General features: G+C 37.2%; 1 protein-coding gene and 1 long non-coding RNA gene across 10 annotated transcripts in view; one reads left to right on the plus strand and one right to left on the minus strand.

Annotated features, from left to right (window-relative positions):
- The window catches only part of LOC110828739 (uncharacterized), a 573,656-nt gene that overhangs the window by 115,989 nt on the left and 431,640 nt on the right, over window positions 1–26,027 (minus strand). The window lies entirely within an intron of this gene.
- LOC110828738 (uncharacterized) overlaps window positions 1–26,027 on the plus strand; it is a 104,983-nt gene that overhangs the window by 73,584 nt on the left and 5,372 nt on the right. For all 4 annotated transcript variants that reach the window (XM_022061723.2, XM_022061724.2, XM_022061725.2 and 1 more), the window contains exons 4-5: window positions 1,543–1,715; window positions 22,436–22,456. In XM_022061723.2, the coding sequence (XP_021917415.1) occupies window positions 1,543–1,715; window positions 22,436–22,456 (194 nt within the window). The remainder of the gene's footprint in view (window positions 1–1,542; window positions 1,716–22,435; window positions 22,457–26,027) is intronic.

Genomic DNA, 26,027 nt, shown 5'->3' on the forward strand with positions numbered 1-26,027 from the left:
CGTACAGTTTCTTACTATTTTCTCTACTTTGAATTAAAACTGTGTAAATGCGTAGTATATGAACATGATTGTCGGTTGTAAGGTTTACTATCGTAGTAAAAACAAGTAAAAGTTAGTGGGAATAAAAAAATTGTGTATGCATACGTAATACTATTTACTGAAGCATTATTTTTACAAATCATATTAGAAGTATTTAATTCATTTAAAAATCGTTAGAAACTAAATTAAATGTGATAACATCTTCATTGTCATGTGCCAGTCCAGGTTCGTGGTTCGATTCCCGAACGGACTGAACCTTGAGATGAGGGGTAAACCAGGCTTTGGCATATTAATCTGGTATATATAAACGAAGAAAGTGTGATTAGATGATATTTGGTACGCCTTACGTCATCCAAATTTAAGTTATTTTATTAATTTTGGCATTGTTAAATGTATTAAATTGGAAGAGAGCGGTGACACTCAGTCGTGTGAACGTCTCTCCTCCCGACATTACGTCTAGCGGGAACGTGACTTTAACAAAGCTTTCGCACTCGTAAAAGCTATTTACGAGGCGAAAAATTAAGCCCTTCCAGATGTGGAATGACGGTTGCCCGACAACCGTCGTCTCACTGCGACTGGAACCAATGGAATTCGAATGTGGTTTTCGGCGCATTTCCGACGTCATGGGGTGACTTCTGGGTTGACGAATCGGATCGTCGTATTAAATTCAAAATTTAAGAACAGTTACGTTGCGGGGGTATTTATAGCGGGATTGCGTTGGTGCGGGCCCCCAAAAATTCTGGTTCTTCAAGTCAAGCGGACAGTTTCTGCTTATGCCTTCAATTTTCAAGTAGAAAGACAATAGCCGAATCATCGCGCTGCCTTCCGATCAGAGTAATTGGCTGTACAACAGCGTGTCTCGAGGCTCAATAAAAGGTGACATCTCCAAGGTACCTTCGGTGTGGTCTTCAGTTGCTCAACCCCAAAGATTTCACTTCCTAGGCGCAAATGCCGCTCCAATCAACGCAGTTCCCGTACATTCCCTGAGATTCGGAGACCCTTGCCCTCCGACAAAACCTGCACCAAAAATCCCTTTATACCCTTCCGCATACCGAAATTTATATCTCAAGCTGTAACCGCACGCAAACCGGGCACGCTACTGGGTTTGATCCTGTGGCTACCAAAAAAGACAAGTCGTGTGCGGAAGGGCGGTTGCAGTCACTTAAGTCATATTTTCCTGTGAAACTCACCAACCAACAAATCTATTGCCTGACTCCACACTCCCGCCAAATGCAGAATCCGCCAGACCCCACAATTGTCGCCACAATATCCCTGAACTCTCTTCTTACTATCAGAGTCGCCACCGTCAGAATGTTAATATTTCTGACATCGGAGGAACGGACCATTCGTACGGTCAAATTTATGTCAGGGTTTTAACACAAAAATGTTAAGACCAAGGTGTAAAATCACCGAGAAAACATTTTGAACATTTGTTTTAGAATTATAAGAATTCCTTTGTTCTCACGATTTGCTAGCTACACTAAAAAAGCTATTACTGCGTAGGACAAGAATGGACGATGTGCAGGTGGAGACGGTGTCCCAACAGCGATCTTACGACATCGTGGCCACGAAAGTAGTACAAGACAGCGACCTCGAGACACCCACAGTGTTCGCCTGCGAGCTGCGTATTCCAGACACTCAGTACGCAGTCAGTAAGAGTGTTATCTACTATCCAGGTAAAAAACAAATACATTTATATGCCACGCACTTTAGGCTCTTAGAATACAAATTCACGACTTTATCTACCGAAGAAATTTTTAGACAGTTCGTGGTTTATTTACATTCATCAGCATAATAACAGATGGTAATCAAGGTAAAACGACTGGAGACTGAAGCTGATGTCTGTCCTACAGCTTTCTCCGACTTTAAATAAGCTTAGACTATTTACTCCACTCCAAAATCGTCTTGGCGTGGTGCATTATCACACGGAAAATAACATTTTATTACCTTTGAACGAAGCATATGTTGAATGAATTAGAGAAATATAAGAATAGGCCCAGTTCTATTAAAATCATCGGTAGTGCAACCCCTTCTATACTAAAGAGGCAGGCTTGGACAATACTTGATTATGTAATTAGTACATCAGTTGTGATTACCAAAAGGGTTTGTAATAGAAGATGATATACAATAGCAAGATACACAAAACCAGCTACATAATATAGTCAAATTTAAAATTAACAAAATAGAAAGCATGTATTTACAACGTAAACAAAAGCGAATATAAGCATAGTATGAGGGGGCCCGGGTGACCTTTTATAAGCTACAACAGTCAAATACAACCCCCTAAAATGCCCATTAACAGAATGAGTCATAACACAGATCAAAACACAATGTTTAAAATACGGGAACAGTCAAGTGGGGCGTGAGTACTGAACCTTTGCACATTATTACGAATTTACAACAGTAATAAATCAGAATTTCGTATTAAGAAAATTAACACGCTCAAATAACGCCAAAACTACAAGGTAAATAATAAATTAACATAGAACACGAACAGAACAAAAGCCATGAAAGTAACCGTGCAGTACTGACGTATAGGAAAAATAGAATATCACAATTATGTAAACATAAATCCAACTCCACAGACATGTAGAAACGTGAAGAGAGTATGTAGCTGACACTCAATAGAAAAGGAAAACGTGTACTGTACCTTAGAGACGATCACCCCTAGCATGATGCTCTCCAAACCAAAAAAATGTTATAAACACAATTCACTTACGGAAACCATCACGGCAAGTAGACAGAGATCTGAGAGTCGCTGGCCAACGGCGGAGGCTAGAACAAGTTGTCCGGTTGAGAGGTGGTAGGAAGGGTAACGGTCCTCGAGCGGCTATCGAAAGGTATTACAAACCCATCGTTACAGTAGAAATAAAATTACGTCTGACGACACGCATAAATTACGCCACATCGCAGTGATTGGGAAAAATTAAACCACCAAAGTCTTTCATAAATTTTATAACAGATCATGTTTTTCAAATTGTCACTGCTAATCGATTTTAACATTTTACCTACTTACCCCATGGAGCCAAGAGTCATTAAAGATAAGTTGAAAGTTGCAAGAAGTTCCCAACGTTTTATGGATGTCGCAGGTTTATTACCGTGTTTACAAAAGCCCGCCACTTGTCCGTATCCTGAGCTAGATGAATCCAGTTCATAACACACCATCCTATTTCTCTAAGATCAATTTTGATATTATCCTCACACCTATGTCTTCGTCTTCCTAGTGGTCTCTTTCCTTCCGCTTTGCCCACCAAAATCCTGCATGCTTTAATCTTCTTTCCCATGCCCTACCAATCTAATCCTCCTTGACTTGATCTATCTAATTATATTTGGTGATGAGTATATCGTGTGATGATCGACACTATTCAACTTTCTCCAGCCTCCTAGTGATTCATCTCTCTTAGGTCTAAATATTCCTTAGTGTCAAAGACCAAGATTCACGTCCATACATAACTACAGGCAAAAGAAAACTTTTGTATATTTTAATCTATGTTTTTATACAGCAGATTGGAAGAGAAACGCTTCTGAACTAAATGGTAGGAAGAATTACCCGAATTCAATCTGCTCTTATTACCTTCATGGATCAAATTCGATTTATTACTACCGCTCCCAAATATCATAATTTCGCCACGTTTGCAAAGGATGCATTAGCTATCTTTATGTTACGAATTTGCTTTACCTCCTGGTGACGAGACATCAACATATACTTAGTTTTCTCTGTGTTTACTTCTAGACCAACCTCCTCACTAGCGTCAATTAGAGCTTCTGCTTCGCTTGATGGTATTTATGTTATCCCTCAACAGATACATCATCAACGTAGACCAGAAGCTAATGTGCCCCATTAAATTTCAGTCCCACCTGGTTTTCCTCGACCTATACATCTACTGTCAATATACAGGTGAGTCAGAAGTATGTTTACAAACTTCGTGTGCGTGTTCCGGGATCAAAAATAAGAAAAAATGATCCTATGAACTAGGGGTCGCAAATGTTTCATTTTCGAAATAATAGCCACAAATCAGTTTCAATGAATGACTTTATGTCAAAGTCAATCCAGCTTCCAGCAAAGATTTTCAATTAACTTTTTGTCAGGAATTGTTGGTGACATGCTTATTGGTCCACACATGCTTCCATCTAGTCTAAGAGGATCTTCGCATCGGTGATTCTTAAGAAGACACTTTCCACGTCTCCTTGAAGATGTACCACTGAATACAAGAAGACAAATGTGGTTTATGCACGACAGAACCCCAGCACATTTCTCCCGTCGCGTCAGATATCATCTCAATGAACAGTACCCTCAGCGATGGATTGGGCGTGGTGGCCCAGTAGCGTGGCCACCGAGGTCACCGGACCTGACTCCATTGGACTTTTATCTGTGGGGTCACTTGAAGTCCATCGTTTATGCAACACCCATAAACAATGACGACGACCTATGGGAACGTGTGCAGAATGCATGCCATGTGATTCGAGGAAACCCTGGTGTGTACGAACGAATCCGTCAGTCTTGTGTACGTCGTGCTCGTGCATGTGTGGAGAATGGAGGAACAACCCTTGAGCATCTGTTATAAAGAAACATCCCTGTCCTTATAGTTGGCAATAAAGGCATAAGTTGAAACTTATTTTTGGCTATTATTTCGAAAATGAAACATTTGCGACCCCAAGGTCATAAAAACATTTTTTTGTTTGTTTTTGATTCTGGAACACGCACACGAAGTTTGTAAACACACTCCAGACTCAATCTGTATAAACTGACAGGACCACTAAGTAGGCCTATACTTCTTCGGGGCATTATTTTCTGCCCCGGGTTAGTTACTGTTGCTCTCAGGAACCAAAAGTTAACTATTTCGGACTTTGCTGTTAAAATGACGGAAGAGAAGTTAGCAGTGAGATTGTGTGCGGCCATATTAGTATGTGAAGAAGGTTTGACATAAACCTGTATTAGAGCGGCTATAATATCAGAGATATATATTCTTCCCCGTTGCATAAAACAATTTTCAGAAACCGGACATTCATTTCACTGAACTTTAAATAATTTTCTATTTTCTTTTAAAATTGCTTTGTTTCATGATAAAATCAGTGACTCACAGAATAAGTTACATTTCGCACCCGAATTAAATTGGGGGCCTTTCAAATGCAAGACTATATCTAATTCCATTTAGCGGAGTCTTTAGGAAACTGATAGTCGCACATCTGTACAATCAATTTTATGGAACCCCGAACGCGCGTTGCCATATTTAATAATGTCATTTCAGGTTCTCACGACGAATATAAAAACTACTGTCGTGTGATGTTTTCTCAGATAGATCAATGATGGAGGGAGCAAGTACCCCTAAAACGTCGGCAAACTTCTAGCAGAATACGCGGAACAACAACCCAGAAGACAGCAATCTTATTTTAATTTCTTATGAGTCTATTTTAGGTCATTTTCCTTACTAGCGTTTAATGGAGATTCTGGCCTGTATATACAAGCATACCTCGGAGATATTGCGGGTTCGGTTCCAGACCGCCGCAATAAAGCGAGTCAGACGAATTTTTTGGTTTCCCAGTGCATATAAAAGTTATGTTTACACTATACTGTGGTCTATTAAGTGTGCGATAGCATTATGTCTAAAAAATGTGAGGACATTGAGAGAATTACCAAAATGTGACACAGAGACACGAAGTGAGCACATGCTGTTGGAAAAATGGCGCCGATAGACTTCCTCGACGCACGGTTGTCATAAATCTTCGATTTGTAAAAAAAACGCAATATCTGCGAAGCGCAATAAAGCAAGGCGAAATAAAACGAGGTATGCCTGTAAATCAACATCAGCGACTACAAGAGGATCTGTTCCATTACATTCGAACCCCCCCCAATTTCTTGCACCTTTCTAACGGGGTATTTTATAGCGAAGATAAAAATCAATGACCATAAAACATCGCTTTGTAAAGTGGTGACGTAATACACTGTAACCAGTATGTAACCATCTTACCAATTAGCCTGCGTGTTTACAATTTTGTTAATCTGCTTAATGACCAGAATTCTCTGAATGTAATCTGCCCATAAGTGTAAATTCTTTGCAAGTTCTGTAAGAAAATATTTATCTTCGGTCACGCAATTCCATAATTAATGCTATCAGCCTTTGCGTGAGATGGTTGTTCGTACTGATGGTTATAAGATTTTACAGTCTGCCGTATTCTTGACTAGGTAACGAGCTATTTCTCTCACAGTAAAACCCGTTGGTTCAACGCAATAAATGTCAAATTCCTCCACTGGGCATGACCCCGAGACCACTGCTATCAGTCTTAAATCCTCTCAACATATTTTATACATATCCATCTTAATGTTATCGTCCTTGATCTTTCCCCATCTTCTACGTTGGAAAGATTACACTTTCTCACGGCTGCAAGTACGAAAAAGATTGTCTTTTAGGATGCTAAATCCTGTGATTTGGAATAATTTTTTACGAAGTTTAATAGGTACTTTCTACCTCCGTCATCAGGGTGATAAGTGATGATAGAGGCAGCAAGCAATTCTTTAACGTCGGTGAAATTCTACCAGAATAAAAGTGGCAATATCCAGAATAGAGGCATTTTATTCCGCGTGGACAATTTAAAAAATGATTCCCCTCCAAAATTCTCTGTGTATTTTTGATCTTCCGCATTCTAGTAGCCACGTGTCCAGCCCATCATAACTTGTTACATTATACTACACTAACATTACGTGCACAAATCGTAGTGTTTATTACATAATTTCCAGAATTGCTTTTTACTTCATACCACTTGGGACAAAATACTTTTTCTGCCACAAACTAAAGGATGGAATAACTGACTCCCTACTCATTTCTGAAGTGTTGATTTACAGTTATGGTAAGGTTACGGATTTTCATTTAATACAAAGAAATCTCTATATTTAATTAACATAAACAACAAAATGTTTTTCGTTATATGCGATATATATAGAGAACGTCCTAAAACAGATGCAAACACAGTAGAAACTAAGGTGGCTGCCTGTCAGTCAGTTGCTCAGAGTTGTCAACTGCGCCACGAAGCTGACGGTGGTCCATAGACCAGGAGAAAATCCCTGCTAGGAATTCGATATACTTCCATGCATAAGATTTCGCGGTGAGTGACGAGTTGCTCTAGCCATCCTAAAAGCATTCGTTCCACTTCCACTGAACGAACGACAGACGACAGGCTTTCATGTGTTCTAATGGGTACAGCTTTAAGATTAACTCACAGTGGCACAGCGATTTAATCTAGAATACTATCGCAACACCCGCAGAACACATTACAAGTGCACTCACTACACGCTACTCTTAACTGCTTGATGTTTTCAGTGTGAGTAGTAGCGTAAAACTCTTACGTATCACACTTCCCACCTGAAAGTAAATATATCCCCTGCACCGCACTCGAACGGCCTTCCACTCACAGGGATTTTCTCCTGTCCGGTGGACAGTACCTCCACTAGATTCGCCATTTCATTAACTGCCAATGCTGACATATGAAATGGTTTAGTTTATTAAAATGACTTTATGTTATTCATCGAATTTGTGTATTCATATTTTTGGGGAACCCTATACTTATTAATAACGTCGTAAATATGGTGTTTGTTATCGGGGTAGTTGTCAGGGAAACACTGGAGCATTTCTTCGATAAAGTTACAAACAATTTAATGAAAATTATTACTATTATAAATAAGCCTGATTGTGTTTATTAACACGGCACTCGCTTCGACGTTCATTTACTGCGCACACAAATTTATTACTGTCTAATCTAATCTAATGTCATACGTTGTCATAGAGTTAATTATTACTACAGGTTCATATAGGAACATTGTCAGATAAGTAATTGTTTACTCGTGCACTTTGTTAGATAATCACGGCATAAGGAAAGTTTTTCAAATCAAAGTCAAAGGGCCACATTTCATGTTACGTACCATGAGCTGTTCTTGTTAGGATTAGGTGACATGGGTCACTTCTCACCACAGCGCGACGCGATCTCAAATTACGGTTGGAAGAGATGGTCACCATACGTGAGAGACAGATGCAAATATATGAAAATTCTGTCGCGGACAGCCGACAAGGAAATTTTGCTCCAATTTCGTGTATTGGCTAACCACGTCTTGACGTGTAAAACGACATGTTATCAAGTATTACAGGGGGCTTCACACTTGTCTTGCCTTTGTCAACATGGCAATGAACCTTCAGGTTCCACAAAAAGTCGCAAATTTCTGGTCTACCTTAAAGATTATTAGCTTCTTAAGAATCATTATGGTACTTTAATTTAGTTATTAGAATGTATTTGAAAAAACACACACACACACACACACACACACACATATATATATACATATATATACACTACCGCCACGGTGGTCTAGCGGTTAGAACGCTGGCCTTGTAATCCTGGGGGGTCTCGGGTTCGATTCCCGGCGGTGTCCAAATTTATAACTTGTGTTGGGCAAGGCCGTGGTCTAGGCAACACGGAGTTTTCCTCCGTGGCATCCCAACAATTACTCCATTCACACACAGAAGAAGGCAAAGGCAAACCACTTCTGGATCATCTGCCAAGAACGTATATGAACAGGTCCCAGTCCGAGAAAAGGATGGAAGGATCCTGTTCATATGGACCTGTCGTCAGACAGAACACTATAATAAATAAATAATATATATAAACACATACACATCGTGCATAATTAAATTCGCCACATTTTATATATACTCTGAATGCCACATTAATTCAGAAACGTCTTAGCAAACAGATAAACAGAAAAGCGAACAGACACGCCTTTACGTTTAAAATTGTATGGGATAAAATTTACGTATGTAAGAACAAACGCATAAAAAGCAAATGTTATCAGTACCGCTTGTACAAAATTTTAAGGCCAAAGAACCAAGATCGATCAGGCTGTTATACAAATGGCTATCGCAACGTACCAGTTTCGAATCCCGATACAGTTGTCGGTTATCCGAATGAGAAATGTTTTGTTGTTAATATTCTCAAATACACTACTACATACTCCATCCAGATTCCTATATTTTTCATATCTAAGAGGTACTATATGTACGTAAATCTTTTGTAGATGATTTTTTCCATAGTTCAGAGTCCTTCTGGAGAAGCTTACAGTAGCTGAGATTTTCAAAAATGTCCCCTCTTACACGGGCTCTGAGGTCCATTACCATGTACACAGAAGTCCACCATTGGCCCTTACCCTGAGGCAGATAAATCCAATATGCATAAATATTTTTGTAATGGTATGAAATACGACGAACAAAATCTGAAAACAGAGTTTATTGCTTGTCAGTGTACACAAAGCGATATAAATTTCAATCCAACAATGTCTGTATTGATTCACAAAGTTGCGAAAGCAATAACTATCTTTGGGTATAATGATGTTAGAATGGTCAAAATTTCGAGTCGATAATATTATGGATACATACTAAGTTTGAATAATAACAACTTCGTAGACAGCCTCAGTAAAACATCCAGAAGAACAGAAATTCTAACATTTTAACCCACAAATATATTTCTTACTGCAAACTTAAACTTTTCATTATGAATATTTGATAAAGAAAGTCAGTTAAATCATGTGATTGTTCACAGAATTATTATATATTGTTTATGTATTTGTTTTTCTTGTAAAATTCTATACTTTACAGTGTCGAGTGGCGTGTTATTAATTTTAGATTTAAAAATATTTTGGGAGAAATCTGTGTAGTTAACTCGAAGGCAGTGTCCAAATATTTTTGGACAGACTGAATAATAACACAAATAAATGAAAGTATTACCGCTTAATCCATAAAATGCTCGTCAGATGGAAAGTATTTCAACATTTTCTCCTTTAAGGTGTAAAATATTTAAGATACAGCGCCTTTATTCCACCTGACAGGCCGTCTCCAAGGGCAAACCTTCCCGTACCAGCTTTACAGTCACACTCACAGGATGGACCCACCAACGTGAGAGATCTGTGAGTTCCAGAAACTTCTACGCTACTCAACGTAACACGACCTGCCACTTGTACCGTCACGTTTCAGGGATCTCCCTTTCGTTTTCGGGAAGTGTTGCATTGTTATACGTCACAATATGCCAGTCACTGCTCACTTGCGTAACCATTCAGACAAGTAGACGCCCATGTATCGAGTTCAAATAGCCTGAAGCTAAGTGCAGGTGTCTCAGACATTATCATTAAATGCACAGTCTCTGTTCTTGATACACAAAGTTCTTACCCCAGGGAGAGTAACACACATCAATCATCTATAAATATATTTCATGGGGAAACATACATTTAATAACAAGATATGCTACATCAGTCTATGTTATATGAGATCTAAGATGGCGAAGACCGAAATGTACTGAATTTGCGTCATTAATAACTAAGAATGAAATAATAATTGGCTTTACTAAACGTAAATATATTTAAATCAATTTTTTCTACAAGCCTGACCTTACAAGATAAAAATGCTATAGAATATTTAACAGTTAATTTACATAGGTTTGTTACAAACTTTATTTTGTATTTTTTGAGTAAATTATATTTCATTTAATTTCGACGAGTGTCTGAGAGCAGAATTATGGGAAGAATAGTTGGACGTAAAACATAAAACTAACAAAAGTGTTAAAAAACTACACAATGAGTAACCTAACACATCTAAATCTTTACGAAATATAATTCGGATAAATAAATAAAGGAAAATAAGATAGGCGGAGCATGTAGCCAAAATCAAAGAGATGAAAAACGGGTAAAACTTCAGTTTAAACCTACATTGTGACTAGAAAAATGAATATCATGAAACGCCTCACTCGTGATACCCAGGTTCGAGGTCTCAATCCGGAACAAAGCAAATAAAGAGCAGGGGAGTTAATCCCTCGGTCAATACATTCAGTAGGACACTGTGATGTAAAATACATTCAATTATAAAACAGCTACATTAGTGTCAGGAAGAAAAAAACATTTATAGAAGAAAGAATCTGCAGGTAGCTTACTTTTCAAATTCATAGCCAATGGCGGTTATTCGTTTGACATTCATTATCATGAATAACTGTTACTTATGGAGTGAAGCACATTTTGACACGTGTCAAATATATGAGTATAAGGCTTCATATTATAATGCATAAGGCTTACTGTAACAAAATATCACCACGAACAAATCTTTAAAATCATTCAATTTTCGTATCTAATAACCAAAATTTTAATAGATGTGGTCTGAAAAGATCAACAAATAAACAACATAGAAAGATAATTTTTTTTAAATTTATGATTTTAGGTTTTCACAGCGGTGAGTACGAAGATTTCTGTCTTCTGGGTTGTTCCGCCTTGTAGCATGACCTCTGACACGTTGGTGAACATCTACCATACTACGTGGCGCAACAACCGAGAAGACAAAAATTTTCATAAAAGTACCAGTATTTACATTTACAGAATCTAGAGACATCCTTGAAAGTTTCGTATTTAAATAGAAATAACAAGAAATTACGAAGCTGTTCACTGTGCAATTTTTTGTGTGTTCCTCTCAAATCCTGTATCGCAGATACAAATATACTCCTCACTATCATGTTCTCATTTGCGATACATCTGTTTTTTTTTATCGAGACAGTTGCCAAATTTTTATTATGAATCCTTGTAATCGACTTCATATAGTGCAATGAATTTTGACATTAATTTGTTGATCGACATTGATGTACCTTTCAATTATTTGTACAGCTAGGATTAATCTTTTAATTAATACCAGTAGTCCACTTAATATGAATAATTAAACCAGTCAACGCAAACTGGAATCAATTCGGAACGTAATGGGAATATATTCTAAATATCAGCCAATTTGGAATTTACGATTACAGACAAATCGTCCCATTGGAATACACATATGGTTAGAGATTGAAGTGAAAGCACAACTTAAAAAGAAATGTCTCAGAGGGAAAATATATAATATATACTATATAATATATATAATACTGTAACATTTTAGGTTCTCGCGTCGGCCAGAATGAAGATAAATTACTTAAGGCGCATTGCGCCGTGTACTGTGGTGGGAGTTTATTAAAGATTCAGACCTTCTTACTGCCTCCATCATCAACTCCTTCATGATGAAGGCAGTAAGTACCTGTGAAACGTCGAACGATTTCTATCAGGCTGCACGACCCAATAACTCAGAAAATCGTCGTTATCAGTTAAATATTATTTTAATTTTAAAAAACTAATGAAGGTTGTTATAAATCATTTTACCAACATTATTGTTGAATTATATCTGCATTCTATCACTTCCTACGTATTTGTTCTTAATGCAAATCCCTCCTGTCGTTTCCGTTAAACATTTCGTACAGAAAGAATTACTCGCAAAAAAATTATTTTTATGCAGTTTAGATTCTGATTACTGTCATATTGTTAAGCAATTTCTATTATTAAAAATACAAGTCATGACTCCAAAATTAGATTCTATCAAAACAAATTAACAAATTCACAAATTAATTAAGCTTACTGAAAGTGATCTGTTGTATTTTATGCCCACTTCATTAATTTATTACAAAGAGATCAAATGTAGGACTGTTATCTTTGTATTCCAAAATGCTCAATTTAACAAAACGTATTAATAAATATGTCTACTGTAAACTGAATGACAGAAACAAATGAAGGATATAAAACTGTGCAAGTTAATTTTACTTTATATCACGTAGTTAAATACTCGATTGGTGAATCGTTCTTTCTAATATGCCTGAAGTTAAAAGAAAAGTTTAACTAATTCTCTACTACCGTAAGTCAAATTCATTGTTTCTACCAACTAAGTTGCATATTGTGCCTAAACACAATATTTATATATTACTACCCTAACAGCATTGGATGAAACAGGTCTAGAGTTTTACATAAGTACTTCTTCATCAATTAGTAGACCGTATACAAAATGTCCTGTTTGAAACAAATTCACCTCTGTCATGTCCAAGGTAATTTTTTTCCATGAATTTTTCCTCGAATCAAGATATTACGTTTCGGAATTACATACTTATAAAATAAATTTAAATTTATCTTTTATGCATATTATCGATTATTGCCAGATCACGGCAAATTTTCAACAGAAGTAAAGTAAAAAATACCACACAACAAACATTTGTGAGACGACCATTAAATATCGTATAACGTTCAGTTGTCTTAACTCTCCTTGTAACAAACGCCAATCCTGTAGTTTAAGTTGAATTTCCACGCATAATACAATTTTGGCTCTACGAGATTACATTTAATATAGCAGTCAGAAGACAAGTGCAGATTACAGGAGTGCGTTTCGGTTTATTAACCTCGCTTCGTCTCAGTACAGACGTAGTGAAACTTTATATGACACTGACTCTCAACCATCTTGGCAAATAATTATGGGAGAATTCCTTGTTGCTTCATGTAATCTGAAACGCGCGCTAACGAATCCGTTATACGATGGAACAACACTAGCTGTGTAGTTACCGGGGATTAGTGCGTCGTTATATTAACGTGTAAGAGGGGTAGAATGACTGGAAATACGACACTAATTGAACAAAGATGCACGAGTAATACAGCGCCATTGTGGGGATTACATAAGCAAATCAAACTTGCTGGAAGGTAAAGAGAATATACTGTTTCTTTATAACAAAATACTACAATGTAAAAGAGTTTTGTTCTAAATTCTTATACTAATTACTGTCAATCTGTGTTCATGAATAGTCCAGAAAAGTTCTCTATAAAGATCGGCAGTTACAAATTTGATGTTTTTACAGCGATAAATATAGTAACGAACTTCTGATTTGTAACGCTGTGTAAAATTGTACGTAGATACTAATGATTCGTGGAAACATACTGCATTAATCTTCAGAATCCAATGGCGTTACAACCCAGAAGACCAAACATAGACAATTTTGTGAAACGAATGTGATTTTCAAAAATAAATGCGCTGTAACATTTTCGGTTCTTCAGTAAAGTAAAGTAAAGTAAAGTTTGTCCCACTTTACGCCATGTAGGCGTTTGGGGTGAGTGGAGGTATAGCTCCTCTCTTCCTTGACCTCGGCACTAGATATGATGAGTGGTCAGCATCACGCATCGGCCGGCTTTACCCCCGGGAAAGGACCCCGGTACCCATTGTAGAGGAGGCTGGGTGGACCCCAGAGCCGGTCTGGAAGCAGAGGCTAGAGTAAAAATCCTCTGCCTCCGTCGGGGATCGAACCCCGGTCGTCCAGCCCGTAGCTAGTCACTATACTGACTGAGCTATCCCGGCTCATTTCGGTTCTTCAGTATCCATTATTATAGTGAACGTTTGTTTACTGCAGACTTAATTTACTATCGAATATACGACGCCAATGAGAAAAGAAGACAATCAATTTTAGACCATTCTTAGAAAGAGCTCTGTTTTTAAAAGTTAACAACAAACTTGCTACCTTACCTACGAAACACTGTTCTAAAGAGGTGGAAAGACACGTGTAACCTAATGACCTTGAGTACTATGTTAGTCGTCTCATGAAAGCGAAAAGATCGGATTCTAGGAGCTAGACAATGATTAGTCCCTATCCCTTCAGTTTGGGGGGGAGGGGGGGTCGAACTCGTAAAAATATTCAAAACTGCCAAAAATCGAAAGAAACCACAGAAGCCAAAATTAAAATAATTGGAAAAGACGTGAATTTAATAAATAATTGCATTCACGAGGATATTAAGAGCACACGAAATTCTGGAAATAATTCTTGACGTTCCCGTAAGCCATCAAAAAAATTATTCAAGTAAACAAAACTATGATTTTACCTGCAGTTTTGGGTTGATGTGAAACCTGGTCTCTCACATTAAGGGAAGAACACAGTGATGATGATTGAGAACAGAGTTTTGAGAATATTTGGACCTGCGAGGGTTGTATATTGATGGCAGACTGAAGTAAATTACATTATGAGAAACTTCCTAATTTGTAGCTACTAGTCACCAAATATTATTAAATGATCAGATCAAAAAAGATGAGAAGGGCACAGCATATGGGAAGTGCATATAAAATACGGGTTAATAATCCTGAGGAAAAGAGACTTCTGAAGATCTAGACCAGATGGGATAATAACATTAAAATTAATCAGTGATATAATTTGGTGGGAAGATTGGATTCACGTAACTTAGGTTAGGGACCACTGGCGGGCTGTTATGTTCACGGTAATAAACTAATTAAAGCCATAAACGCGTGGCAACTGTTTGGCTGGCTGTGCGTACTTCTCAAGAAGGATTCTGCTCTATGGCGTTAATTAGTTAACTCCATAAGCTATATTACTGCCAGAAGTGACGTTTATGGATGGAAATTTAGCAAACAGTTATATAAGGCCAAATGAGATAATTATAATAATTTAATTATTATTCTGACTTTCTAATTCAACAGCCTAGGGAGCCAACTGCAGTTACCACAAGAAGATAAAAATACAATAAACAGCAAGTTTTAACAAAACAAATTCAAATTCACAGAATCGATCTAAACATCCTTTTCGTATCGAGATACTGTCCTCAATCGAGACAAACATGTTTTCCAAAAATGTTTAATCACAAAAGTTTTATATGTTTATTGGCTTATGAAAATATAAAGGCGGGCAGAAACATGAACGGCGGATACATATAAAGATTAGTCCGTTGTATTTGATGGTTATAATTCTAACTTTTATGAAACTTGGATTTATAGCGTGAAATTATAATATTTTAACAGCAACACAAAATGTTCAGTGTGTTAAATCATGAAATCGTGTCGTCACAGTAGACACAGATTGGATCATCAGCTAATGTCCATTACGATTAATCAGTGATGAGTTAATGTGAGCTGAACGACCTCCTAGGTGCTGGTAGGCGCTGCTCAGTATTCCGCTTACAGAATGCTGCTTCTTTATTGCAGTAAGAAACGCCTGAAATGGATCTAGTGCGATGGTATCAACTGCAGTGTTTTATTTATCAGCTCCTAGTTGTTTATAACACCCCCTATACACATCACGTAGAAATTTATTGCGCCCCCAACCTACCCTCAGGCACCCCTAGTAAAATAAATGGTCCAAGGAAAGGTTTCTCGTAGATAGAAAGAGGAAATTCTTTTTTATTCCCTGCCAACACTCCCCCCCCCCCCCAAGTTCCATCAGGAAGCCACATCAGTGACGGTGTGAAACGGGGGGTAATTGCCAGGTGAGATATGTCAGTAATATGATGATCCATAACCTGCCATTTGTAAATATTCGTTCTGTTAAAAGTATGAATGCGCTGACAGCTGCAAGCTGAATCAAGAAAGGTGGTCTGAAACGAGATCTGTATTTCTTTATCAAAAGTAAAATTTCTCTCTCACGAGTATGCAATCCGCGCTACTGATTTGATTCAGTCGAACATTACTTTCAAAAAGGGAAAATAGAATTTAAATATGTTTAAATAATTAAATGTCTTAGAAGTAGTATATGAACTATTTATGTTGAAAAAATGCATGTGATTTAGTTACGAAAGAAAGACCACATGCGTAGATTCGTAATTCCGAATAAATTAACTGTGTGTTATAGCGCCTATTAACATATTTATGTAAGATGCTTTTCAGTCGCTCAGCTATAGTCAAAAGTTCAGCCTTCCCCCTGAAATGTAAAAGTTCATTTACTATTAGATTCTAAAAAATTATAGTTCATTATGTTAGTTATTTAGTTACACGTTTTCGGTCATAATTTGAGGCGGTTTCCCCTAGAACACTAAACTAAAATAATATAATGTTTAATACGTTCTAAAACATTTGTTGCTATATAAAAAAACAAGTAAATTTGATTCTTATCCTATATGTCGCACTGTTTTCCAACTTACATCTTATTCTAGCAATTTAACCGATACGTAGAAATATGTAGTGATGCTCTTTCCGCTATATAGCCACACTACAGGATATGTTAAGGCAATTTAAACACTTTTAACTGGAGACATGAAGAACTCTATCGTCTTCGACTTACCCTTATTTTCCCCGCTCTACAAGATTACGGGTAAAACCCAAGTTTAATTCTCAGTTGTAACCCTTAAGTTCTTTCCAAGATTGCAACGAATTGTAGGATGTCCCTCCGCTATCAAGTTAATTTCAATTCGTACCGTAGTGGGAGCTTCGTCAGCTAGTCACTCCCATAATTGGTTATTGATTACAAAAGGGGAATTCAGTTATGTCAACCAGCCATATTTATACGACCGAATTGGAAACTTGACAGTTATTGAAATACTTATTTAAAGTTTTGAATTTCATAGTTAATCTTAGTAGAGATACAAAGTTGTAGATCTCACAAAGTAAAACTTAGACAAAGAAGTAATCGTTACTGGAAGTTATCCAATATGGCACACAGGTATTTTATCGTAAGGAAAAAAAATTCATTATATCCAAGATATACGTTCAGAGTCTACTCTGCAACAGAAACGAATCAAAAGCGAAGTTAAAAAAGTAAAATTTAACTTAAATTTTCTAGTGAAACTTTCGACACACCATTTTGTATTTCATATACCGGAATGACTATCGCCATAGTCATGTTGCAATAACGAAATAAACTGTCGAGGTGCGCGTATAATTATGAAAGCAAATTAATTGTATATGAGATTTCAGGTTCTCACGATGGGTTACCATCTTCAAAGTCACTGTTTTGCAATACCTACACCTCACAATCACAAAAGTAATGTTGTATAGCACATGGTTTTAACACCATAAAATGGCTGCTAACGTATTCGAACGTATCGTAAAAGCTCAGGAATGCAAGATACGCATAACGAACAACGTCTTGGAACGGAAATCGTTCTTAAACCGAGAGTTGCCTGTATTTTCAGATATATTAAGTCTACCTAGAATATTCTACTCGGTATTATGTTCCAACGCCACACCTAGAAAAGGCAGGCCTAGTTACTCTAAAAACACTGTGCAATATTAATAGTCAACATTGAATTAACGACGCGGTCTGTCTAAATTTATGTATAAGTGAGGTCTTCAGATATATAAAATACGAATTTAACCTTGAGGGACAGAGAATATATTTAATATCGCCTCTTCTCCGCTCAACATTTCTCCTACAATTGGAATTATTCTTTTTATTCTTCACTTTCTATAACAGTCATTCTGGATAGAAAAGTTTGCGTACTTTATATTTTGACCCTGAAAATATCTACAACGGCAAGGATAATACATAATTAACCTCCATTCATCAGTAAAATTAATTCTTGCACCAGACAGAGAATGGACATTGAATTAAATAAATTTAAAATTAAATAAAAATGTAATAAAATAAAATGAAATCATTAAAATTCAGGGACCACATGTTATGATGTTTAACAGAACATAGGCCCTCTTTATACCGCGGTTATGATCATGTCCCCCAAAACGATTATCATCATTTTGTACGAAATTCTACTAAAGACATTTCGACTTAAATAACTGTACTTCCATGTTTTCTGCTGGAAGTTTCTTAGTTGAATGTACAGTCACATTTTTGTTGTAGGCTCTAGTCCGTTGTCCACTGCAAGTAGCTCAATTTATAAAATTGCTGGCATGTCCTGACTTTCGTGTATTTTACTGAACTTTTGCTTGTCATTGTGAACCTAATATATCGACCATAGCCTATTTAAAATACCGCCATACCATTTGATTAAAGAGACTGTTTAAATACCTAAAAACCCTCAACTAAGTTCGGAGGATAGTTGATCGAGAACCGAACCTGGTACCTTCTTATTGAATTCCTGCTTCTCATACTTTCTCGTACATAAAACATAATACATGCTGACTGTCTGAGCAGAGCGATAATTTGTAGTACAACTAATAAAATCGATAAATAGTTTGTGTTAGGTTCCTCTATCTAACTCTACCTCTGTGGCATTAGAACCTGAAGGTTTAACACTCTAACATCAAAGCCCGCCATTGGAATGAGACAGAGTCAAGCGACAGTTAACGTGAGAGTTGCCTTTCCAACTGCCACTCCGTCTGTCCGACTCCATCGCTTCAGCAGGTAATCTACTGTCTGTTACGAAAACATCGGTAGAGTGCACAGTTATTACTAATGATATCCTATCCTTAAATATAAAACCTGCTGAGGTGTGTCAACCAACGAAATATTCTGAGTAACTGCTTGAACGATGGTAATGGAGCATGTTTCCTACGAAACTCGAACTCAAAAATTCTTCCATTCAGACCATTCTACCTCTCATAAAGTTACATTTTGGTACCCTCACATTTATTCGTCTAACGACTACCTCCTTTCAAACATCAATACATATTATTACGATAATATTTACCGATATTTATTAATTTGTGATTTATTTAACGAATATAAAGCGTGCAATGATAGGTTGATTTGATAAATAATGAACTGGAAGATTGTGTACAGGGAAGCGGTCGTGGTTTAATTTAAGGTACCAACCCAGAATTTGCTTGGAGAGACTGAGAAAACTACGAAAATCACAGTCACGATAGTCGATCTTCAGGGTCAAATACAATTGTCGTGTCGGCCCTGAAACCATCAAATTACAGTCGACCACAACGCTAAACAATGTTATTTCTACTACAGCTGGGTTATTGAAAGTCGTTTTAATGTCTGACTAATTCGCTGAATTAGGTTTTCCTCAAGGTTTACACAAGGGATCAGCGGGAAATAGGTGGCGACGTAATGAAAGCCGAAAGACCGGATTTTCCGACAAAAGGACAAGTGAAGTACGCAGTTTTAATTTAAAACACTATTCTGTACTTTTATCCTAATTTCCAATTCTCAGTTTATTTAACACAACTGCAACACTTTTCACTTAGGCAGGATAAGCGTAACGTAATTCCGCAGTCTCTATGGTCTCATGCGCAACGTTGTTCTTCAAAGGACATCGATGTATTTGTATGTTTACGTCTGAAAAGTATCTTTCATATCACCTTCACGGTGTTTATATTCATTACTCATGTAATTCAATCTTTGCTTAAAAACAAATTACTTAGTTCAACTCTCATTTCACAGTTGTATCGTTTCATCTCTAAAACTGTTTGTACGAGGTGCGATCGGAAAGTTTCTAGACTGCGCCTATAAAAACCCGTACACTTATCTCAGGTATTAAATTCATCCATCACCCTCGAAGTAGTTTCCCTGGGAGTGAACACAACGATCCCAGCGCCGCTGCCAAGCCTGGAAGCATCCCTGGAAATCTTTCTTTGTCAGCCTGTCAAGCACCATCTGCGTTTCTGCCTGAATCTCTTCTATCGTCTCAAATCTCCTTCCCTTTAGCTGAATTTTCATCTTTGGGAAGAGGAAGAAGTCACACGGAGCTTAGAAACGAAGTTGGGGTCGGTTCTTGCAAGATCTTTGAGCTCCTGACAAACGAGAAGTCGATTCTGCTTCTGGTCCTCAGACAGGATGCGTCGCATGTGGAATTCTTCCTTTAGAATCAGCTGACAGGTCCCATAGCCTATCCCAACAATGTCGCACAAGTCGTTGATGGTACGACGTCGATCTTCGTAAATGGCCTGCCGAATCTTCGTAACATTTTCGGGCGTTGAGCTCGAAGATGGTTGTCCAGAACGCTCGTCATCATCGACAAAGGTTCGGCCATTTTTAAAACGTGAATGCCACACAAACGTTTGTGCACGATCCATTGCGGACTCCCCAAATGCTTGCTTTAGCATTTCATAGGTTTCCGTAGCCGTTTTGGCGAGTCTTTGGCAAACTTTGATGCACACGCCATTCCGAAATCGCAGGAGGGTCGGTGTAATGCACTACCAAAACGCCCGTAACTAAGAAACAAATGCTAATTCGATGATGCCGGCTGGCACACTGACTCACTATAAATGTAGGCCGCACCCCCTAGCGGCAGAAGCTCGTACTACATCCGGTTCGCCCTCTATTGACACAGTCTTGAAACTTTCCGATCGCACCTCGTATTCATAATAAATATCTTTACTGAACACAATAATTGAGATAAAGTGAACTAAAAATGGCCAACTGACTTTTTCCACAAGTACTGAAGTACTGATGCTAATTCTTGTACTGCCTCCCCAAAAACTCCACGAACCAACATTTTGGAAGTCTTCTGAATCGTGCTAGATTAAATTAAACAGCGCATCCGAGGTACGGGAGGGTTTACAACGAACTTCTTGATTGCAATGCTGTATCCCTACATGAGACGATACCTTGAGGATTTACAGAAATTAATATTATACTCGCATGCGATAGGTGACCTTGTTTCAAAAGAAATTCACATTGACTAAACGGATTGCGACTTAAGAACGTTCAGTGAGACCCTATTTTGACGTTTAAATACTTGAAAGATTTCAAGTTCTTATTGTGGCAGGTTTGGAGAAGACGATTATCTTCATAATCGACACAATGACATCCTAAAATCACATGCAGTATATGAGAATTTTCAAAAACTACGATTTCGAAATTGTGAATAGGGAGTTGGGCAACACAAACTGAACTGAAAAACCACAGAGGAATACAATAAGAACAATGCGTAGTAATTATCAATATCAATTAATACAGATAACATTTTTATATAATGTAATGTTATTGTTGTTAAATCGTGCAACGATCACTAATTCCCTTGCATATTTAATCATGTCGTTTTCCATGTGAAAACAGCTTGAATAAAATAAATTAAATTTTATTTCAGAAAGAAGAATAAATTTGTCATTTTTTTCTGTTTTATAATTCACGTAATTACAATTTAATTTTTAATTTATTATTTTTTAGAACACTATTTAAAAATACGACATCTTAATGCATCAATTATTGGTAATATTTTAAGGGAAATAAATTACCATTCCATCATTGACAGTGTTGTCATCGTCTAATTACAAGGAAAATAACAGAATTTCGTACATTCACTTTTAACATTGCAATGAAGACCCTTTCACTCAGGTAAATGCCCCATATTTATGATAACATACGCAGATATTTACATATTTTGAACAAAAACAATGTGACTTTTGAGGGCACTTCCTCTACAAATTAAACTTTCGAAATTATAATTAATTCTAGCTTAGAGGCCTTGCGACGGGCCGATCACTCGTCCAAGGAATCCTACCAACTGTCTATAGACCAGAACCAACGAAACGTTGGGACCCGCAGGTGCTCATGCACTGAAGAACGAGTCGTATAAATAAATCATAACTTCAAGGTCAGTGCCTATGCCAGATGTTTCTGCTGCCAGTGCAGTCTGTAGGAACATTGACCTCTCTAACAAAGGTTGTGTTTTGCTTACGGATATTAATCAGCTTTGTTCTCTTCTTATAGTTATTCTTTCGTTTTAATTGTACTTTACTGTGTTTCTTATTTTAGTGAGTGCTTGTAATTGGCTTTCCAGCTGTTTCTATCATAAAATTAATTCAATATATTAAACATACTTCCAGTTTTAAATATGTTATAATAACATATTTTACTGAAAAATTTACATAAATCACAAAGCAGTATCTGTTATTAATAATACTGTTTTTTATTTCAGGGCTTCCTCTACCGACAAACTGTAAGTATGATATCACTCAATATATATATAAAATTTAGAAATGAGTGAAAAACAATAAATTTAGTTATACAATAATCACTACCACTTAATTTCCGACGGAAGATATTAAAAATTTAATTTTTAAATTTTATTAAACCAACTTTAGGTATAAATTCCTCTTTGAGAAGGTGAAAGTTGCTTAGCTAGTCAAAAAATTCCTTTTGTGTTTGATGGGACCCGAAGGTATATTAACATATTCATAAGAGCACAATACTGATTCTTATCTCGAGTCAGATGAATATATACCACAATCTATTTTGTAAGATGCTTTTGATATTATTTTATGTCTGCCAAATGGTTTCTTCCATTTAGTGTTTCCTACTGAAATTGTGTGTACATTTCTCATTTCTCGAAAGCTTGTTACATCCTCCGTGAATATTATCCGTCTTTAATTAATGTGGTCTAATTACTAAAATATTAATTTTTCGAAATAAATTTGTGCTATCCTAGAACAGGATCAAGACGATTGCAAAATGTTTTCTATTAAGTGAACTGATGTGTGTCACTTCGTGGTTTTCCACTGAAAAATAGACCGAATTAAGGTATATAGTAGTGGATGCGCAATGTCGTAAGTTTCTTACAGAGATATAAAGGAATGTGTGTAGAGGTCGCGCGAGTAGTGGTGGCACCTAAATGCGCGATGTGTAAGCCGAGAGAGGGGAGTTCAGTAGTAGTGGGGGTCGCACAGCCTTAGCTGCGGTGACGCACCGAACTAAACACAGCTAGAGCTACAAACCAACTGAAGCTGACACCCCTCTAGCACGTGCTTCGGACGGGTCCATCTCATACGACCAAAATCAGTCCTTTGCGCAAGTGTCAGCACTTCTCGCTCGGGCTCTAGTATTTGAACACATTCGGACAAATAACCGTGTGGATTGTAAAAGCGTAGATTATAACGTCTTCTAAATGACAACCGAAGTTTGAAAATATACTCCAACTACAATATTTAGGTTAAAATTACTTGGTGTTCTGTGTATGGGAATGCAAAAGTTGTCTACAACTTTATTTCGGACGGTTTACGTCAGAAAGTTAGAACAGAGAAAGACAGAACAGTTGTTACATAAACTTAACCTGTGAATTATCCACGAAGCACCGCGCAATAAACGAAAAGGCTATGACGCATTGTCACACAGAATTACGAAAGCAGAAAGTCAATCAGACTGACCTACAAATATCGGTAAGTTATTTCGCAGTTCTTTCAGATTGCTGTGATAATGATTTTGAAATAAATCAATCTAAAATTGTTTCATCTCAGCCTTAAATTAGTTGTCTAAAAATTTCTGACTACGATCGCATTCTCTCAGGTACAAAATCATTTACTTTTCACTTGAAGTAATACAGAAAAATACATGTGTCACTATAATATATAACAGATGCAAGGCAATTCTGGACGCACCCTTGCGTGAACAAATGAAACTACCCTTGATCAATAATTTATAATTCCACGTATTTTTCCCTGGTCTCTACAGTTCTTGGAAAACCTAGACCGCTTACTTATACGCAGTTTCGGAACCCTCTTTTCGAAAGTATTTAGGACAATTTAGAAGAGGGGTCGACCCGGCACAAGACCTTTACTTTTCACTGATTAAGAGATGGTTAAGCAGATTAACTCAACACCTAGCAAATACTATGCATGCCCAAACTACTGTGTTTAAGCGCTGGTATGATAAAACGAACAGCTGTGTTGTAAAACTCAGGTGAAAGTTAATGCCACACTGAAATGTTAGTAGAATGTTTAGGACCACTTCTCTCCCTCAATTACCTCGCCAACACCCAATCTGTAAAGAGCACCAACACAGGATACCACAACAAACCAGAAAGATGAATACTTTCATGCATGTTTCGAGCAGGATTCGACCCACAGTCCAGACCATGCGACGCTTATCATCGGCATAATTGACTAATTATTTCGATAAATGGGTTTAGATCTTGTTTGAAGATGGCTGTCTTCGGCAGCAAGGACCTCTAAAACGTCGATAAACTTCTAGCATACTACACAGCGCAACAACCCAGTAGACAGGAATCTTCATAAAATTACTCCTCCCTACAGAAAAAACATAGAAAGAAGTTAACTTACGCTATGTTTTGTGACCTGGGGTTTAGCTGTTTGTAAGTTAGGGTGAAAAATTTACAATGTATTCATATCGCATTGACAGATTTATTACAGAAAAAGAAAATTCTCTTCAAGTACTGCATTTCAACTTTCAATTAATCCACTGCGAACATCTCACATCGTTTGCATGAAACCACAATGAATATTATGACACATGTAGGCTGCTCGTTGTTCATAAAATATTTCTCAGGGGCACGCCACAAGTTTAGAAGCACTCAAGAAAGTATTTACACGAAGTGGGAAGAAGGAAATAAACCAACCAATGAGGATCTTAGTGATCTGTACCGATCAAATATCGTGAGGCTAATGAAATGACGGAACTTATGAAAGTTTGGATACAAAGCTGATGCGAGAAAGAGAAGAAATTCATACAGAATTTCGTTGGGGATATCTGTTCTAAAATGACTGAATAGAAGACCGAAAATTGAGCGGGACTATAACATTAAGATTCCACTAAAAAAAAATAATTTTTAAGAAAGAAAGACAGAGGCAGAAGTATTTTAAATATTAAGGTAAAATAACATTATTATATGATATATTTCCGTTAAACTTTTTAAAATTTTTCCTCGACTGCAAAATTTTCGCCAAAATACAAAGAAACACAACGTTTCTTAGCATTAATATATTTGACCCTTATTAAAGCCGCGTGGACTTGTTCATGTCTATAAACGATTCAGAAGGACATACAGTCTCCATCTTTATGTACGAAACAACACTACACAGCATCAGGATACAGAAGACCCCAACATGCAACAACTTAAAGAGTCCATCTAACCAGGACACTACAAAGCTTTTCCCACAACAAAGAACACGCTCTCCGCCATGTTGCCGAACGATCTTATTGTAGGTTCGGAAAGAATGCCTCCCCTTTTCCTACAGTATACAAGTTAGAAATGCAAGAGCACAACAAATAGTCTCTCATAAAACGGTATTTAATTTGACTGATTCATATCCCATCTGACCACTAACTGCTTTCTTCTTCGGAGGGAAATTCTGAATATTCACATCGTACTCTGTCTCTGGGGAAGGGGAGATGCAGTCCCCGTTCTTATTAATAGTTACGTTCCTGCAGGGAGTTCTTAAAGCGAGTCGCCATTTCCCATAAACACAACGTTATAATTCAGGGTTAGGTTCCCGTACGACTGAAAAATTGCCCCAAAAATTATAAACCAGCAATTTTCTTGTCTGAAACGAAACATACAAGCAACTTAAAATAGACTTTTGTGCTATTTAACTGTTAAAAAGAGCAAAATATTTTAAAAGACGCGCACAAAAGCAGCACCGCATAAGACGAACTAACACTTGTACTTCTGGTTTCACTGAAGTACGTGTTCGGCTCTTTTCGGAAGACTTCGGGTGAGCTAGTTCGTGTTCGGGTGACGAACCAAGCGGTTCCTTATAAAAGTTCATATGAGTATA

The sequence above is a fragment of the Zootermopsis nevadensis genome, unplaced genomic scaffold (assembly GCF_977971745.1).
Source record: "Zootermopsis nevadensis isolate Lab colony 2312 unplaced genomic scaffold, Znev_1.0 Znev_ptg000029l, whole genome shotgun sequence".
Taxonomy (NCBI): Eukaryota; Metazoa; Arthropoda; class Insecta; order Blattodea; family Termopsidae; genus Zootermopsis; species Zootermopsis nevadensis.